General features: G+C 44.8%; 1 protein-coding gene across 3 annotated transcripts in view; it reads left to right on the forward strand.

Annotated features, from left to right (window-relative positions):
• The window catches only part of TBC1D30 (TBC1 domain family member 30), a gene marked incomplete at its 5' end in the record, with an annotated part of 80813 nt that overhangs the window by 55010 nt on the left and 9470 nt on the right, over positions 1-16333 (forward strand). For all 3 annotated transcript variants that reach the window (XM_082667000.1, XM_082667001.1, XM_082667002.1), the window contains one exon: positions 3755-3860. In XM_082667000.1, coding sequence (XP_082523126.1) covers positions 3755-3860 — 106 coding nt within the window. The remainder of the gene's footprint in view (positions 1-3754; positions 3861-16333) is intronic.

The raw sequence follows: 16333 nt of genomic DNA on the forward strand, positions 1-16333 counted from the left end.
GTGCCGCGGAGCGGCTGGGCCCGTGAGCCATGGCCGCTGGACCTGCGCGTCCGGAGCCTGTGCTCCGCGGCGGGAGAGGCCATGGCAGTGGGAGGCCCGCGTACTGTAAAAAAAAAAAAAAAAAAAAAAAAGTTAATTCTATGTTGCAATCTATTACTACTAAACAGCTTTTACTTACATCCTTGTCTAGTAGCAGAGCTGAAAAAACTAGGGTATTTTCACCTATCTCTAATATATTATGACTATTACATTAAAATTCTGCCTTTGGGGTACTGGAAGAGACATCAGGATGACGTCGTTGCAGTTTAACTGAAGATGCAGAGGATTTTTTAAAAAAAATTATATTGGAGTATAATTGCTTCACAATGCTGTGTTAGTTTCTGTTGCGCAACAAAGTGAATCAGCCATATGCATACATATATCCCCATATCCCCTCCCTCTTGAACCTCCCTCCCACCCTCTTTGTGGTCATAAAGCACTGAGCTGATCTCCCTGTGCTATGCTGCTGCTTCCCACTAGCTGTCTGTTTTACATTTGGTAGTGTATATATGTCAATGCTACTCTCACTTTGCCCCAGCTTCCCCCTCCCCCCACCATGTCCTCAAGTCCATTCTCTATGTCTACGTCTTCATTCCTGCCCTGCCACTAGGTTCATCAGTACCATTTTTTTTTTAAGTTTCCATATATATGCGTTAGCATACGGTATTTGTTTTTCTCTTTCTGACTTCACTCTGTATGACAGACTCTAGGTCCATCTACCTCACTACAAATAACTCAATTTCATTTCTTTTTATGGCTGAGTAATATTCCACTGTATATATGTGCCACTTGGAGATGCAGAGAAGTTTTTAATTTTTCTTTCCTAGAGCTGTAAATGACTTGATTGGGTACCCCTAGACGACACGGATCAAAAACTTTTTCAGTAGCCTTTTTATCTATGACCAGTTGTTTCCTTGGAGACTTGCAGTATTTTTTACTTTTTGTAAGAAAGATCCACTGACTCTCAATTCAGGGATTAAAAAAAAGTCATTGTTGTGTGGAAGTATTTTTAAATATCATATAGCTATCTCCTTTGCCTTTGTTTTATTGTACATAGCTTTTCAGCTAGGCAAATAAATTCATCTGTGCGGGGTTTGTTGTGCTATTATCTGATTACTTTCTTCCGATGTCTACCTCTTTCTGCAGTCACATATTTCCAACCCACTCTACACCTCGTAAACTCTTTGAGCTTTGATAATTTCTCTATCAAACACTGTCACACTCTAACTGGTGTGATAGTTACTGAGTAATTAACTTATGGGGTTAAAATGCTAAAGCACTTTACTGTATGCTGAGTCAGTTGCGGTCCCCTTTTTGTTAGTGCTTAATTATGGGGCAGGAGGAAAAGAGGTGGTTCTCATTTTATTCCCATCTATCCATTATCTGTAGGATCAGAATTTATTCATGTGGTCATCCCAGGGATGGCACACTGTTGAAATAATAGTAGCTACACTTAAAATCCAATATTCATGGAGTGCTTGCAAAGGACAGGCATGGTTCTAAGCACTCTAGATGTAAAATTAACTCATTTAGTCCTCACCATCATCCTATGAGGTAGGTACTGTTATCATCCCCATTTTATAGATGTGGGCACTGAGGCACAGAGAAGTTAAGTAAATTGCCCCAAAGCACCGAGTTAGTAAGTGGAAAGGCCTGATTTTGAACCTAGGTACCTTGGCTCTATAATCTGTGCTTTTAATAATGTGAATCTATTGCTTATAAATAGCTCCTGTTTATGAAGTTCAGGGATCTATGAATCAGACTCGTAGAATTTTAAATGTTTCATAGTCTTTGCTTATTATAATTATACACGTTTTGAGCGTGCAGCTTGTTAAACGAAAGGCAAGGCAACCAACATGTATACAACATCAAGTACCTGCCGTGCCGTCATTGTGTTAGGAAGTTTACACACATCATCTCATTCGATTCTCCCCACAACCCTGTGAAGTAGGTAGGATTATTCTCCCTGTCTTTTCAAGTGAGAAAACTACCCCAGGAAGGCTAATTAACTAGCTCATTGTCCCACAGCTAACGAGTAGTGGAGCTGGGACTTAATCCTGGATCTTTCTGACTGTAATCAGTCAGACTCCAGGGCCTGTAATCTTGTCCACAAACTTTCCATTGGAAAAATCGTAAACAGTATGCAGGTGATCTCCAGCTTATGTGTTCCTGAGTAACATATGTGCCTTGTGTATGGTTATCCATGGGACCCTTCCCATCACCCTGCTTCTGCAACGTGAAATTTCCTCCTTTGCTCATACCAGCGGTACTTTTGGAACGTGTAAGCTGTAGACCATCTACTTAGCCCCACTGGCATCTCTTTCACATGTCCTTTCTTTTCTGATCTGACTGCCTTGATTCCCTCCCTCGTTGCCTCATGCCTGGCACTGTCCTCCCTGGCCTCCCCATCGTACCCCGAAATCGCCATGCCACCTCCCGGGCAACCTTGCCAAGGGCATGTCTGTTCCCACACTCCATATTAAAGGCCTTTCAGTGACTCTTGTCCCGAGGGGGCTCAGCAGGCAAGGGAGGCCATTGCGATCTGCTCTCTGCACCTCTCTGCCCTCAGCTCTCCCTGTCGCCCCCAGCTGTGCAGCCGCTCCCATGCTGGTGGTGGGGACCTACATGCATTTCCCCCGGTAGTGCCTTCTGTCTCCTGTATCCACATCTTTGGGATGCTTTTTCCACCTTGTCAACCTGCAGAATATTTTTCAAAACTCATCTTAGGCATTACTTCTCTTCCTCGCTCTTCCTGCCACTCACAGGATAAACTTAACCACTTTATTTATGCCCACATGCTCGGTATTTTTCATTAACACATCAGCCGTTTATTTCATTTATTTATTTACATGATTGTGGCAGTGGGATTTGAACAGCACTCCAGAGCATGGAATTTTCCCATCATCATATTGGTTTTGGATGGCTCTATGGAAATCCCCTAACCTTAGTGTATGCCAAAGAGCATGTCTTATGATTGGTGGGCAAATAGAGTTATCTTGCTATACAAAGAATGTCATAATAGATAAAACAAATACACAGGTCTCTTTGCTTTGGGTTATTCCTTCCCCCTCTAGAAGAAGGATTAAAGTCTCACCTGTCTCACAGGATGGGAGGTGACATATTCTTTATTTACATGTCGAACCAAACACAAGAAACAGGGTGTAATTTCCAACTAGCAGCAGTGTCCTGAGAAGGGCTGAAAAGACTACCTGTGAAAATATCCTGTGGACTGATGAAATATGCAGATAAAGTTTTTGTATATTTCATCTTTCACTTCTACTGTGGTTTGATTTCAGTCTGTCAATGCCACTGCAGTTTGCAGATCCAGAGAAACAGATTCCCTCTAGGGAATAATTGTACTTGGGCACCCAATTTCCTGGTTATAATTGCTGATCCGTGATGGGTATTCTGATGTGTAGAATGTGTCACATGGAAACAATAAAGATGCCACAGATGGGGCTGTGAGTCAGCGGAGCAGCATAGCAAAGGTGGGAACTCATCCTAGAATAAGTACCTTTACATTGTCCTTCGAATTTTTAAAATCTTTTCTCTGCCTAAACCAGGCTGTCCTGTGAGTGTATCATAGGATTTTGACTTTTGTTGGTTGCTAACTTGGTCAATTTGATGGCAAGAGAAAACATGTCTTGTTGCGCCTGCAGCATGTACCTGATAGCGTGGGTATCCTAAACAGTTCCTTTTTCTGTCCTTTATCTAGGCAGATAGAATGTTGTGAAACAGCAGATGAATTCTATAGCACCATGGGGCGCCTTACCCAGGAGATGCTGGAGAATGATCTCCTGGAAAGCCATGAACTCATGCAGGTGAGTGGGCAGTGCCACCCCCCTTGGCTCGGGGGACCCTGGTACCGTGGGAGCAAGCAGTGCGAGAGCAGCGATCCTGGGAAATGTATTTTCCCAGTCCTCAGATGTAGTTTTTCAAATGACCAAGAGTCTATATATAATTTGTTAAGCATCTAACTGTGTCACAAGAGGAAGGAAGAAATGGATATTCGTTACAGCTTTCGTTCCAACTGTGTTGCTTAAAAATCATAACGTGCAATATAAAAACCAAAACACCACCAGAACACCTCCTCCCTCACCCCCCAAATCACCAGGTATTTGTTCTGAATCTGATTCTTAGCTGCAAAGGGAGACATGTGGGGAGAAATAATTATTTCTGAGAAGGGATTATTGAGGATAAAAAGGAGATTATTCTAATCAGCATTTTGGTTTATTTGTTTTGCCCACATTTGCAACTCATGTTATTACATATGAATCATAAATTTCAAAATGGAAGACTTGAAGGGTTTGGTCATTTTTCTGGCATGTTGCTGTATCTCAAGATTACATTCTCCAAATCATTAAAATTGGCAGTGAGTATAGAAGAGATAACGGATTTGTCAACACGCTCTCTTCCATTCGGCTCTATAACATGAGTTTTCTGCAGTCTCCTCCCGCTTTTTTTTTTTTTTTTTTGCGGTACGCGGGCCTCTCACTGTTGTGGCCTCTCCCGTTGCGGAGCACAGGCTCCGGACGCGCAGGCTCAGCGGCCATGGCTCACTGGCCTAGCCGCTACACGGCATGTGGGATCTTCCTGGACCGGGGCACGAACCCGTGTCCCCTGCATCGGCAGGCGGACTCTCAACTACTGCGCCACCAGGGAAGCCCTCCTCCCGCTTTTGACCACTGCTTCTCTTGCTAGTTCTTCCTTCATCCTGCCCACTGACCAACAGTTGGTCTTGTCCAAGGTTGTCCTTGGGCCTTAGTTCCTTCTTTCTCTGTGGTTTCTCTCTCCTTTTTTTTTTTTTTTTTGGTGTCAACTTTCATGTTGGGTTCCATGCCTGAGGTCATTTCTGGGTGGTGGAGCCCAGTCAACAGGTTAGAAAACAGAGACTCAGGCCCTGATTTAGGACTTGTCAAGTGAAGAGGTTCCAGTTCCTTTGCTTGTATCCTGGTACCTCCAGCTCTTTCTCAGAATCCCTCACTTTTAGCAGACAGCTGCCCGATTCACTGAGAATACTGACCACCTGGTATAACTTCCCTGAACATTCGTATTTTGTATTTCATGTTTTCTTTGCATTGTCATCTGGTCTTTCTTCCTTCCTGTCTGTCTCAGAGGTGGAACGCTCTATCTGCCCCTGACCTCTGTGTTCTGATTTCAACTCCTCTCACACGTCCTGGACTGCTGCTTCATTGCTCATTCTCTCTCTTAGAGGGAAGGGCCTTTTATTGAACATTGTTGTGGATGTGAGGTCCAAGCTTGGCATTTTCCACGTGTGAGATCCTTTACATCCTACAGAATTGCCTGGTTCACATGCCCCAGGCGGGACTGTGAGATCTCATCCCTTCTCCCTCACTCATGAGACTACAGTGACTACTCACTGCCTACAACACAAAGCATGGCTTTCTCAGCTTATCCTCCAGTGCTCTCGACTGTCCGGCATTAACCCATCTTTTCAGCCATAGTTCCTATTCCTCCCTTTTGTACCCTTGACCTCGTCTAGTCAAGTCACACTGTCTTCCCTGTTCCCAGAAAGGCCTCCTCTACACCTTTGCTCTCTCTGTTCAGTCTTTCTCTTCTCCCTTCACGTGTTTCAGGCCTGCTTCCTTGTGAAATGTCCAGTTCAGATGCCATCTTCTTTGTGAAACGTTCTGATAGTCTCGGCTAAAAGCGTCTCCTTTGCCTCACCACATTTTCCTTGTACCTCTTCTGTGAGCCTTCATTATATTCTACCTTGAGTTGAGGTTGTATCTTATTTCCTCTGTAAGTTCCTTAAGGACAGGGACTGTGCTTTGCTATTAACACATAGCACTTTGCCTTTTACTGGTGCTGCACAATAAATGTATTAATTCATTAAGCAAATATCTATGGAGAGTCTGCAACTAGTTTTCTGCCTTCTCTTTCTCAGTAAATGTTTGCTGAATTAAACCACACTCAGAGATGATGGCCCTCCTTCTAGGGTCCGCCTGCTCTAATACAATCCTCACTTTGCTGCCAGAGCATTTGTCCACACTTACTGCTTTGGTCATTTTATTATTCTTCATAAAACCTTCTGTGCTTCCTTGTTATCAACTGCAGTAAATAAAATGTTTCAGCCTAGTTTTCTAGGCCCTGTATTAACTTCTCCAAATATTAAAAGAACATCTCTCTCTGTCAGAAGCCTTTCTTGAGGGAATTAATATCTGGTTTTACCTTTTTTTTTTTTTTTTTGCGGTACGCGGGCCTCTCACTGTTGTGGCCTCTCCCGTTGCGGAGCACAGGCTCCGGACGCACAGCCTCAGCGGCCATGTGGGATCTTCGCGGACTGGGGCATGAACCTGCGTCCCCTGCATCGGCAGGCGGACTCTCAACCACTGCACTACCAGGGAAGCCCTGGTTTTACCTTTAAAGATGGATAGGAGTAGGTCGGGCTCTGTGTGTGTGTGTGTGTGTGTGTGTGTGTGTGTGTGTGTGTGTGTGTGTGTGTGAGGCAGTGGTGTAGAGCAGACAGGTGAGGGAACAGCATGAGACAAGGCATTGTCAATGAAAACCTTTATGGTGTGGGAAGGAAGCTACAGGGGTTTGGTATACAGGGATGGCTCGTGGGAGACCACAACCCATGGTTAGGAGTGTGGACTTGATCCTGGAGGTCAGTGGTTGTGAGGTTGTGCTTGCTGGAGTTCTTGGGCCTCTGTGGAACCTTTGGAAAGAGAAGAAGAGCTGTGGGCCTGAGAGGTTTTAGGGAGAAGAGGGAAATGGTCTCAGTTGTGTCTGATGTTGATTACAGGGGCAACTCTGTGAAGGGTGGACTTGAAGGGGTCACCATGGGGAGGCAGTGAAGGGTCGAAGCAAGAATGGAACAGAGGCAGTACTTAGAAGGTGAAGTTGACAGGACTTGGCCGTGGGAAGTGGACATGGGGTGAGGGAGAAAGACAGGGAGAACCAAGGACAGCCCCCAGGTTTCTGGCTTAGGAAGAAGAGGAAAAGTTCACGGGGGAGGAAGGTGGATTTGTCTTCACACTGGTTGCATTGGAGGTATTCTGTGGTGGCCCCATTTCTTACCTATCCAGAGGCGCTCCCCACTACTTCACAGCCAGCACCTATTGCACTGGCCATAGCTCTGTCCCCACCCAGTCCTCTGTGGGCCTTGCTCATCCCCATGACAGGGCTTGTGGTTCCCTCTGACACCCTATCTGGGCAGATCCTTTCTGTCTACCGGATCCTACTCAGTCTGTTCTCCCCTCCCCTCAGGCTCTGTCATCTCAGCCCTCGTTGATGATACCTCTTCCCTACTCCTTCAGTACTTAAGATTGTCAGCAATTGACTTAATGTTCATTACAAATTATTTTATATTGTTTGGTATTTTTTCAAATATGTTAATCTTATCTAGCAACTTCCTTAATGACAAGGGCCTTGTATTACCCTGTATTCCCATAACATCTCATGTAGTGCTAAGAACCACCTGGTTGCTCAGTGCATACACAGAATTATAGACCATTAGAACTCGAGGCAGTGGTTTTCAAACGTGACTGTGTGTAAGCGCCATGTCAGGAGTGTATTAAAAGGCAGATATTTGGCCCGTGGGTGGCTCTGATGCAAGTGGCTTTGAGCTAACACTTAGACAAACACTGGTTTGAAAGAAGCTTAACAGTCCACTAACCTAATTCTGTCATTTTACAGAGAAGAAACTAAGACGTGGAGAGTGAGCATCTTGCCATATTCTTAGGTTGTCTAGTGGCAGACCCAGAACTGGGGCCCAAGCTCGACACCTGGCCAAGTGCTTCTCCTCACCACCCAACACAGGGCTTCCACCTTATTGAAAACATGACTTTCTAAAAGCTGAAATCCCTTTTAGAAGAATGAGGAACGTTTTATCTCACCTAAAGTTTAAACATTGCCAGAAGGAATGATAGATATGTTGAGGTACTCCATCTTTGTCCTTCAGGAATTTCCAGTCATAAGTATTAAGAGATGGGCTTCCCTGGTGGCGCAGTGGTTGAGAGTCCGCCTGCCGATGCAGGAGACACGGGTTCGTGTCCCGGTACGGGAGGATCCCACATGCTGCAGAGCCGCTGAGCCTGCGCGTCCAGAGCCTGTGCTGCGCAACGGGAGAGGCCACAATAGTGAGAGGCCCACGTACCGCAAAAAAAAAAAAAAAAAAGAGAGAGAAAAGAGCACCCCTTCTTTACTCTGCTTTAAGAGAATCCTGGAAGGAAAAATGTAGGCTGTGGCTTGATTGATTAGAATTCCATTTTAGCAGCATTTCTCCTGCCGAGGGAAACATCTGGTGAAGATGAATTGAGCCTAATTTTGTACAATTTATGTTTTCATGTTTCTTTTAAAGCATGTCAATAATGAAAAAGAGAAATACAGCTCCTTTTCAGCAGTGCCTAAATATAAATGTCTATTTAAATGTGTGTTGGTAGTTTGGGCAGTAAATAGACTTGGTTTTCCTTGACATCGTAGAGTATTAAGGAGAGAAATGCTGAATGTCATTTCAAGCACTCTCTTTTCTGTACTCTTAAAAAAAATTAATTCAATGGCTGTGATCCAATTATGGTAGACTTTTAAGTCTGTCAGCAAACCTGAAATGACTCCAGATGAAAAATTTGGACTGCATACAGATCTTTATTTTCGAGCTGAAGAGATGAAAACGTTCTCCCTGTTTGGTCTTCTGTATTTTTTTCTGTTCTAGGGGCCATACGCAAAATAATCTACTGGGTTTTTTCCCCCTGCAAATTGCATCACTCTTATTTTACTAGTAATGGCCATTTAAAAAAAAAACAATGTTAGAAAAAGATATTGGGAGAATGCTGATAAAATAGTGTATATGGATTTCAGTAAGACTTTTGACAAAGTCTCTCATGAATTCTTTAAGAGTAATATAGAGAAAAGTTAGTTAGATGCTGTTTACTAGATGCGTTTTAGGTGCTTAGGAAAACCTAGCCCAAAATGGTTGTCAATAATTTACTGTTAGCTGCGGGGAGCTTTCATGTGCCATGAGGCAGGACCTGCCCTTGGACGGTTCCCTTTTTTGTATCAGTGATGAAGTAGAAATTACGTGGATGTGAATGCTTGTCCAGTAGAAGGTTACTGTTTGATTAATTAGTGCTGTCAAAATGAAACCGTCTGCCTTGCAGAATTGTGTGTGCCCGTAACTGCAAGTGTTTAAGCAGTGCCTTTATGATCATCTGTTGGAGATGCGTTAGAGGGAACTCCTGCTTGGGACGGAGGTTGAACTAAATTATGTTTAAATTTCTTTCTAACCCTGAGACCCTATTCAGGTACTATACTTTGGCTCTAAGATGATGAGTAAAATTCCTTTCTTGAAATCTGTTATAAATCTTTGATTTACACAGTTGGAAGTCTACAGTTTCTCAGGTATCCTGAGGACTGTGGTGGTGTGTGTGGTGTACCTTCATGGGATAAACATGCCTGCCGACATGTGAGACCTTTAAGTGAGTGAGTATATGCAGAGTACTCTTAGCACATTTGTTTCAGGAACACCGATGTATGCTTTGAAGGGCTAACTAAAAGTAAATTATAGAGAAAGGAAGACCAGGAATAGAGAATGCAGCTCAGTGGAGCCAGTGTTCTTTTTGGTCCAGTGTCTTTAGCTGAGTCGCCCTTGAAGGAAGCTTGGTAAGACCCCAGACTGTTTACCCTGGAGCAGGATGGGACAGAGTAGGGGCAAGATGTACTTCCCTTTCTTTCTTTTTTTTCTTTTAATATTTATTGGAGTATAGTTTATTTACAGTGTTGTGTTAGTTTCAGGTGTACAGCAAAGTGAATCTGTTATACATATACATATATCCACTCTTTTTTAGATTCTTTTCCCATATAGGCCATTACAGAGTATTGAGTAGAGTTTCCCATGCTATACAGTAGGTCCTTATTAGCCCTTTCTTTTCTTATACACTTCCTTCATGAGGCTGGACAAAGGAGTTTTCTGATAACTTTTAATAAAACTGGCAAAAATAAAACAAGTGAATCTTCAGCTAGACATCCCACTAATTGTCTCCAATGAGGCATCTTACTTTGTAGAGAATTTTGAAATTCCTAGCATTAATAATTTCATCTTTTAAACTTGAATCCAGATGGTGTGGGTTTCTCTTTTTTTTTTTTTTTTTTTTTGCGGTACGCGGGCCTCTCACTGCTGTGGCCTCTCCCGTTGCGGAGCACAGGCTCCGGACGTGCAGGCTCAGTGGCCACGGCTCATGAGCCCAGCCGCTCCGCGGCATGTGGGATCTTCCCAGATCGGGGCACGAACCCGCATCCCCTGCATCGGCAGGCGGACTCTCAACCACTGCGCCACCAGGGAAGCCCGGGTTTCTCTTTTATTGAGATATGATTGGCATATAACATTACACTAGTTTCAGATATACAACATAATGATTCGATATTTGTATATATTGTGAAATGATCACAGTAAGTCCCGTCAACACCGATTACCACACACAGTTACAAATTTTTTTTCTTGTGATGAGAACTTTTAAGATCTACTCTCTTAGCAACTTTCAAATACGCAATATAGTATCATTAACTATAGTCACCGTGCTATTCATTGCATAGTATGTGTTTCTTTTTTTTTTTTTTTTAAACATCTTTATTGGAGCATAATTGCTTTACAATGGTATGTTAGTTTCAGCTTCACAACAAAATGAATCAGTTATATATATACATATGTTCCCATATCTCTTCCCGCTTGCGTCACCCTCCCTCCCACCCTCCCTATCCCACCCCTCCAGGCGGTCACACAGCACCGAGCTGATCTCCCTGTGCTATGCGGCTGCTTCCCACTAGCTATCTACCTTACGTTTGGTAGTGTATACATGTCCATGCCTCTTTATTGCTTTGTCACCGTTTACCCTTCCCCCTCCCCATAGCCTCAAGTCCATTCTCTAGTAAGTCTGTGTCTTTATTCCTGTTTCACCCCTAGGTTTTTCATGACATTTTTTTTTTTCTTAAATTCCATATATATGTGTTAGCATACGGGTCTCTTGTAGACAGCAAATATATGGGTCTTGTTTTTGTATCCATTCAGCCAATCTGTGTCTTTTGGTGGGAGCATTTAGTCCATTTACATTTAAGGTAATTATCGATATGTGTGTTCCCATTCCCATTTTCTTAATTGTTTTGGGTTTGTTATTGTAGGTCTTTTCCTTCTTTTGTGTTTCTTGCCTAGAGAAGTTCCTTTAGCAGTTGTTGTAGAGCTGGTTTGGTGGTGCTGAACTCTCTCAGCTTTTGCTTGTCTCTAAAGGTTTTAATTTCTCCATCAAATCTGAATGAGATCCTTGCTGGGTAGAGTAATCTTGGTTGCAGGTTTTTCTCCTTCAACACTTTCAGTATGTCCTGCCACTCCCTTCTGGCTTGCAGAGTTTCTGCTGAAAGATCAGCTGTTAACCTTATGGGGATTCCCTTGTGTGTTATTTGTTGTTTTTCCCTTGCTGCTTTTAATATGTTTTCTTTGTATTTAATTTTTGACAGTTTGATTAATATGTGTCTTGGCGTATTTCTCCTTGGATTTATCCTGTATGGGACTCTCTGTGCTTCCTGGACTTGATTAACTATTTCCTTTCCCATATTAGGGAAGTTTTCAACTATAATCTCTTCAAATATTTTCTCAGTCCCTTTCTTTTTCTCTTCTTCTTCTGGAACCCCTATAATTCGAATGTTGGTACGTTTAATGTTGTCCCAGAGGTCTCTGAGACTGTCCTCAGTTCTTTTCATTCTTTTTTCTTTATTCTGCTCTGCAGTAGTTATTTCCACTATTTTATCTTCCAGGTCACTTATCCGTTCTTCTGCCTCAGTTATTCTGCTATTGATCCCATCTAGAGTACTTTTAATTTCATTTATTGTGTTGTTCATCGTTGCTTGTTTCATCTTTAGTTCTTCTAGGTCCTTGTTAACTGATTCTTGCATTTTGTCCATTCTATTGTCCATTCTATCTCCAAGATTTCGGATCAACCTTACTATCATTATTTTGAATTCTTTTTCAGGTAGACTGCCTATTTCCTCTTCATTTGTTAGGTCTGATGGGTTTTTATCTTGCTCCTTCATCTGCTGTGTGTTTTTCTGTCTTTTCATTTTGCTTATCTTACTGTGTTTGGGGTCTCCTTTTTTGCAGGCTGAAGGTTCGTAGTTCCTGTTGTTTTTTGTGTCTGTCCCCAGTGGCTAAGGTTGGTTCAGTGGGTTGTGTAGGCTTCCTGGTGGAGGGTACTAGTGCCTGTGTTCTGGTGGATGAGGCTAGATCTTGTCTTTCTGATGGGCAGGTCCACGTCTGGTGGTGTGTTTTGGGGTGTCTGTAGACTTATTATGATTTTGGGCCGCCTCTCTGCTAATGGGTGGGGTTGTGTTCCTGTCTTGCTAGTTGTTTGGCATAGGATGTCCAGCACTGTAGCTTGCTGGTCGTTGAGTGAAGCTGGGTGCTGGCGTTGAGATGGAGATCTCTCGGAAATTTTTGCTGTTTGATATTATGTGCAGCTAGGAGGTCTCTTGTGGATCAGTGTCCTGAAGTTGGCTCTCCCACCTCAGAGGCACAGCACTGACTCCTGGCTGCAGCACCAAGAGCCTTTCATCCACAGGGCTCCTTAATTTGGGATGATTGGTTGTCTTTTCAGGTATTCCACAGATGCAGGGTACATCAAGTTGATTGTGGAGCTTTAATCCGCTGCTTCTGATGCTGCTGGGAGAGATTTCCCTTTCTCTTCTTTGTTCTCACAGCTCCCAGGGGCTCAGCTTTGGATTTAGCCCGGCCTGTGCGTGTAGGTCGCCGGAGGGCGTCTGTTCTTTGCTCAGACAGGACGGGGTTAAAGGAGCCGCTGATTCGGAGGCTCTGGGTCACTCAGGCCCGGGGGTAGGGAGGGGCACGGAGTGTGGGGCGGGCCTGCGGCGGCAGAGGCCGGCGAGAAGTTGCAGCCTGAGGCGCGCCTGTGCGTTCTCCTGGGGGAGTTGTCCCTGGATCCCGGGACCCTGGCAGTGGCGGGCTGCACAGGCTCCCCGGAAGGGCGTGTGGCTAGTGACCTGCGTTCGCACACAGGCCTCCCGGTGGCGGCAGCAGCGGCCCTAGCGTCTCATGTCTGTCTCTGGGCTCCGCACTTTTAGCCGCGGCTCGCGCCCGTCCCTGGAGCTCTCTCAAGCAGCGTTCTTAATCCCCTCTCCTCGTGCACCAGGAAACAAAGAGGGACGTAAAAGTCTCTTGCCTCTTCGGCAGTTCCAGACTTCTCCCCGGACTCTCTCCCGGCCAGCCGCGGTGCACTAACGCCCTGCAGGCTGTGTTCACGCCGCCAACCTCAGTCCTCTCCCGGCGCTCCGACAAAAGCCGGAGCCTCAGCTCCCAGTCCCGCCCGCCCCGGCGGGCGAGCAGACAAGCCTCTCGGCTGGCGAGTTCCGGTCGGCCCGATCCTCTGCGCTGGAATCTGTCCGCTTTGTCCTCCGCACCCCTGTTGCTGTGCTCTCCTCCGCGGCTCCCAAGCTCCCCCACTCCGCCTCCCGAAGCCTCCACCCGCGAAGGGGCTTCCTAGTGTGTGGACACTTTTCCTCCTTCACAGCTCTCTCCCGCTGGTGCAGGACCCGTCCCTATCCTTTTGTCTCTGTTTAGTTTTTTCTTTTGCCCTACCCAGGTACGTGGGGGGTTTCTTGCCTTTTGGGAGGTCTGAGGTCTTCTGCCAGCGTTCAGTAGATGCTCTGTAGGAGTTGTTCCATGCGTAGATGTATTTCTGGTGTATCTGTGGGGAGGAAGGTGATCTCCGCGTCTTACTCTTCTGCCATCTTCCCGGAAGTCCGAACTTCTTTCTTTTTTAAGGCTGAATAATATTGTATGTATATAACACATTTTCTTTTTCATGTTTTTTCAAATTGAAGTATAGCTGATATAAAATATTATATGTTATAGGTGTACAATATAGTGGTTCACAATTTATAAAGGTGAGTGCCGGTTGGCACCGATTCTCTGTGCGGGAACCTCTCCGCTTTGTCCCCCGCACCCCTGTTGCTGTGCTCTCCTCCGCGGCTCCGAAGCTTTCCCACTGTGCCACCTGCAGTCCCTGCCCGTGAAGGGGCTTCCTAGTGTGTTGAAACCTTTCCTCCTTCACAGCTCCCTCCCACTGGTGCAGGTCCCGTCCCTATCCTTTTGTCTCTGTTTATTCTTTTTTCTTTTGCTCTACCCAGGTATGTGGGGGGTTTCTTGCCTTTTGGGAAGTCTGAGGTCTTCTGCCAGTGTTCAGTAGGTGTTCTGTAGGAGTTGTTCCATGTGTAGATGTATTTCTGGTGTATCTGTGGGGAGGAAGGTGATCTCCGCGTCTTACTCTTCCGCCATCTTCCCGGAAGTCCGGTATGTGTTTCTTGAAATCTGAACCAGGTTTCTAAATTGTTAAGGAAGAAAAGTCTCATGAGTGAGGGACAGGCTGACTCTTGGCCCAGCAGTGGGACCAACGTTTGATGTGTCAGAGACTGATGCTGCTGTACTGAGGCCCAAGCAGAGGTGCCGTGCTCTGCACTTAAAGTTGGGGTGCTGAGGTTTTCACATCTCTCCATTCCCCTCAAAAGGGTATGTGGAGTTAAGACAGGTCACAGGATCAAGGAGGGAAGACTTCCATACTGGCAGTAAAGCAGGTTCTCGGGCGATGAGCTGCTGGTACACTTTGTGGGATCAAAAAATGTGAGAGTGTACTCTGACCATGTTATTAATGAAATTATATGAAGTATTTCAGGCATACAGAATGCATTAAAATAATGAAACTTACAGACCTACGACCCAACTTAAATAAAACATTAACAGCACAGGTGAACTCCGTCATACCCTTCTCTCTGATCCCGCCACCCCCTCTCCTCTCAGAGGTAACCAGCATCCTGAGTTTCATGCCTTCATTTTTTCAGATGAGAGAAAGGAGGCCTAGAGAGGTTGGGAACCAGCTTAGTCTCACACTCCAGACTAGTGGGAACCACTGGGCGCCTTCTGCTTCTTCCCAGTGGGGAACAGTTCACTGTTAGTAAATTTGTGCTGCTTCTCAGCCTTTTGGGTACACAGATCCTCCTGGACTTCCGATGGGGTTACATGCAGATAAGCCCTTCATACATTGAAAATGCATTTAATACACCTAACCTACCAAACATCACAGCTCAGCCTGGCCTGCCTTAAACATGCCCAGAACACTTACATTAGCCTAGAGTTGGGCAGGATCATCTGACACGAAGCCTATTTTATGATGAAGAGTGAATAACTCACGTAATTTATTGCATACTGAACTGCAAGTGAAAAACAGAACGGTTGTCTGGGTCCAGAATGGTTGTAAATGTATTGGTTGTTTCCCCTCGTGATCCCGTGGCTGATGGGGAGCTGCCTTGCCCAGCATCACGGGAGAGGACCTATGGCGTATCGTAAACCCAGGAAAAGTTCCAAATTCTAAATTCGAAGAAGGGTTTCTACTGAATGTGTATCACTTTTGCACCTTCGTAAATTGGAAAAATCATTTAAGTTCAACCATTGTAAGTCAGGGACTGTCTGTAATCAAGTATGTGTGAGATAATACGACTTGGAGATGACTTTTGTGGTCCCAATAAACTGTGTAACTTTGCCTAATAAGCAATGGAGAATCAAAGGGAAGGAATTTTAGTCAACACTTCCTTGTTTGGAATCTTGGGATGTTACACTAAGGTGTAAGCGGATACCACAGAAGTTTGGGGACAGTCAGATGTGCAGACTGTTTAGAATCGAAATTGTGGTGGACTGTCCCGGTGGTGGCTCTGAGCTGTGGGGTGAGGCTGCAGTGCTAGGAAGCCCCTTTCAGAGCCCTCCTTTTCCTACCTGTGCAGATATTAGACATCTCCTAAGCCTTCAGGAAAACAGTACTGTTGAAATGAAAAATACCACTTCAAAATATTGTCCTAGAAAAGTGTTATCAGGACATTTGAATGGCTTCCTGGAAGAAATGAAAGTTAATGTGATTAATATACATTTTCTGGTGAATAAGAACCCGAGAGATTGAAGAAATATGTTTGGAGCAGTTAAATTTTCATAAAATTAAGAGAACAAACAAGATTTTCCTCCTGCTGGTAGAATGATACATAATCTTAAAATCCTGGAGGAAGCACAGGTGCTTTTCCCAATTGTATTTATAGATTTTTAACAGCCTGTGCTTTACACCCTGTCACTTTTTTTTCTTTAAAAATAACAGTTAAGGGGCTTCCCTGGTGGCGCAGTGGTTAAGAGTCCGCCTGCCGATGCAGGGGACATGCGTTCGTGCCCCAGTCCGGGAAGATCCCACATGCTGCGGAGCGGCTGGGCCCGTGAGCCATGGCCGCTGAGCCTGCGCAG

This window comes from Grampus griseus (genome assembly GCF_964374135.1).
Source record: "Grampus griseus genome assembly, chromosome: 11".
Classification (NCBI taxonomy): Eukaryota; Metazoa; Chordata; class Mammalia; order Artiodactyla; family Delphinidae; genus Grampus; species Grampus griseus.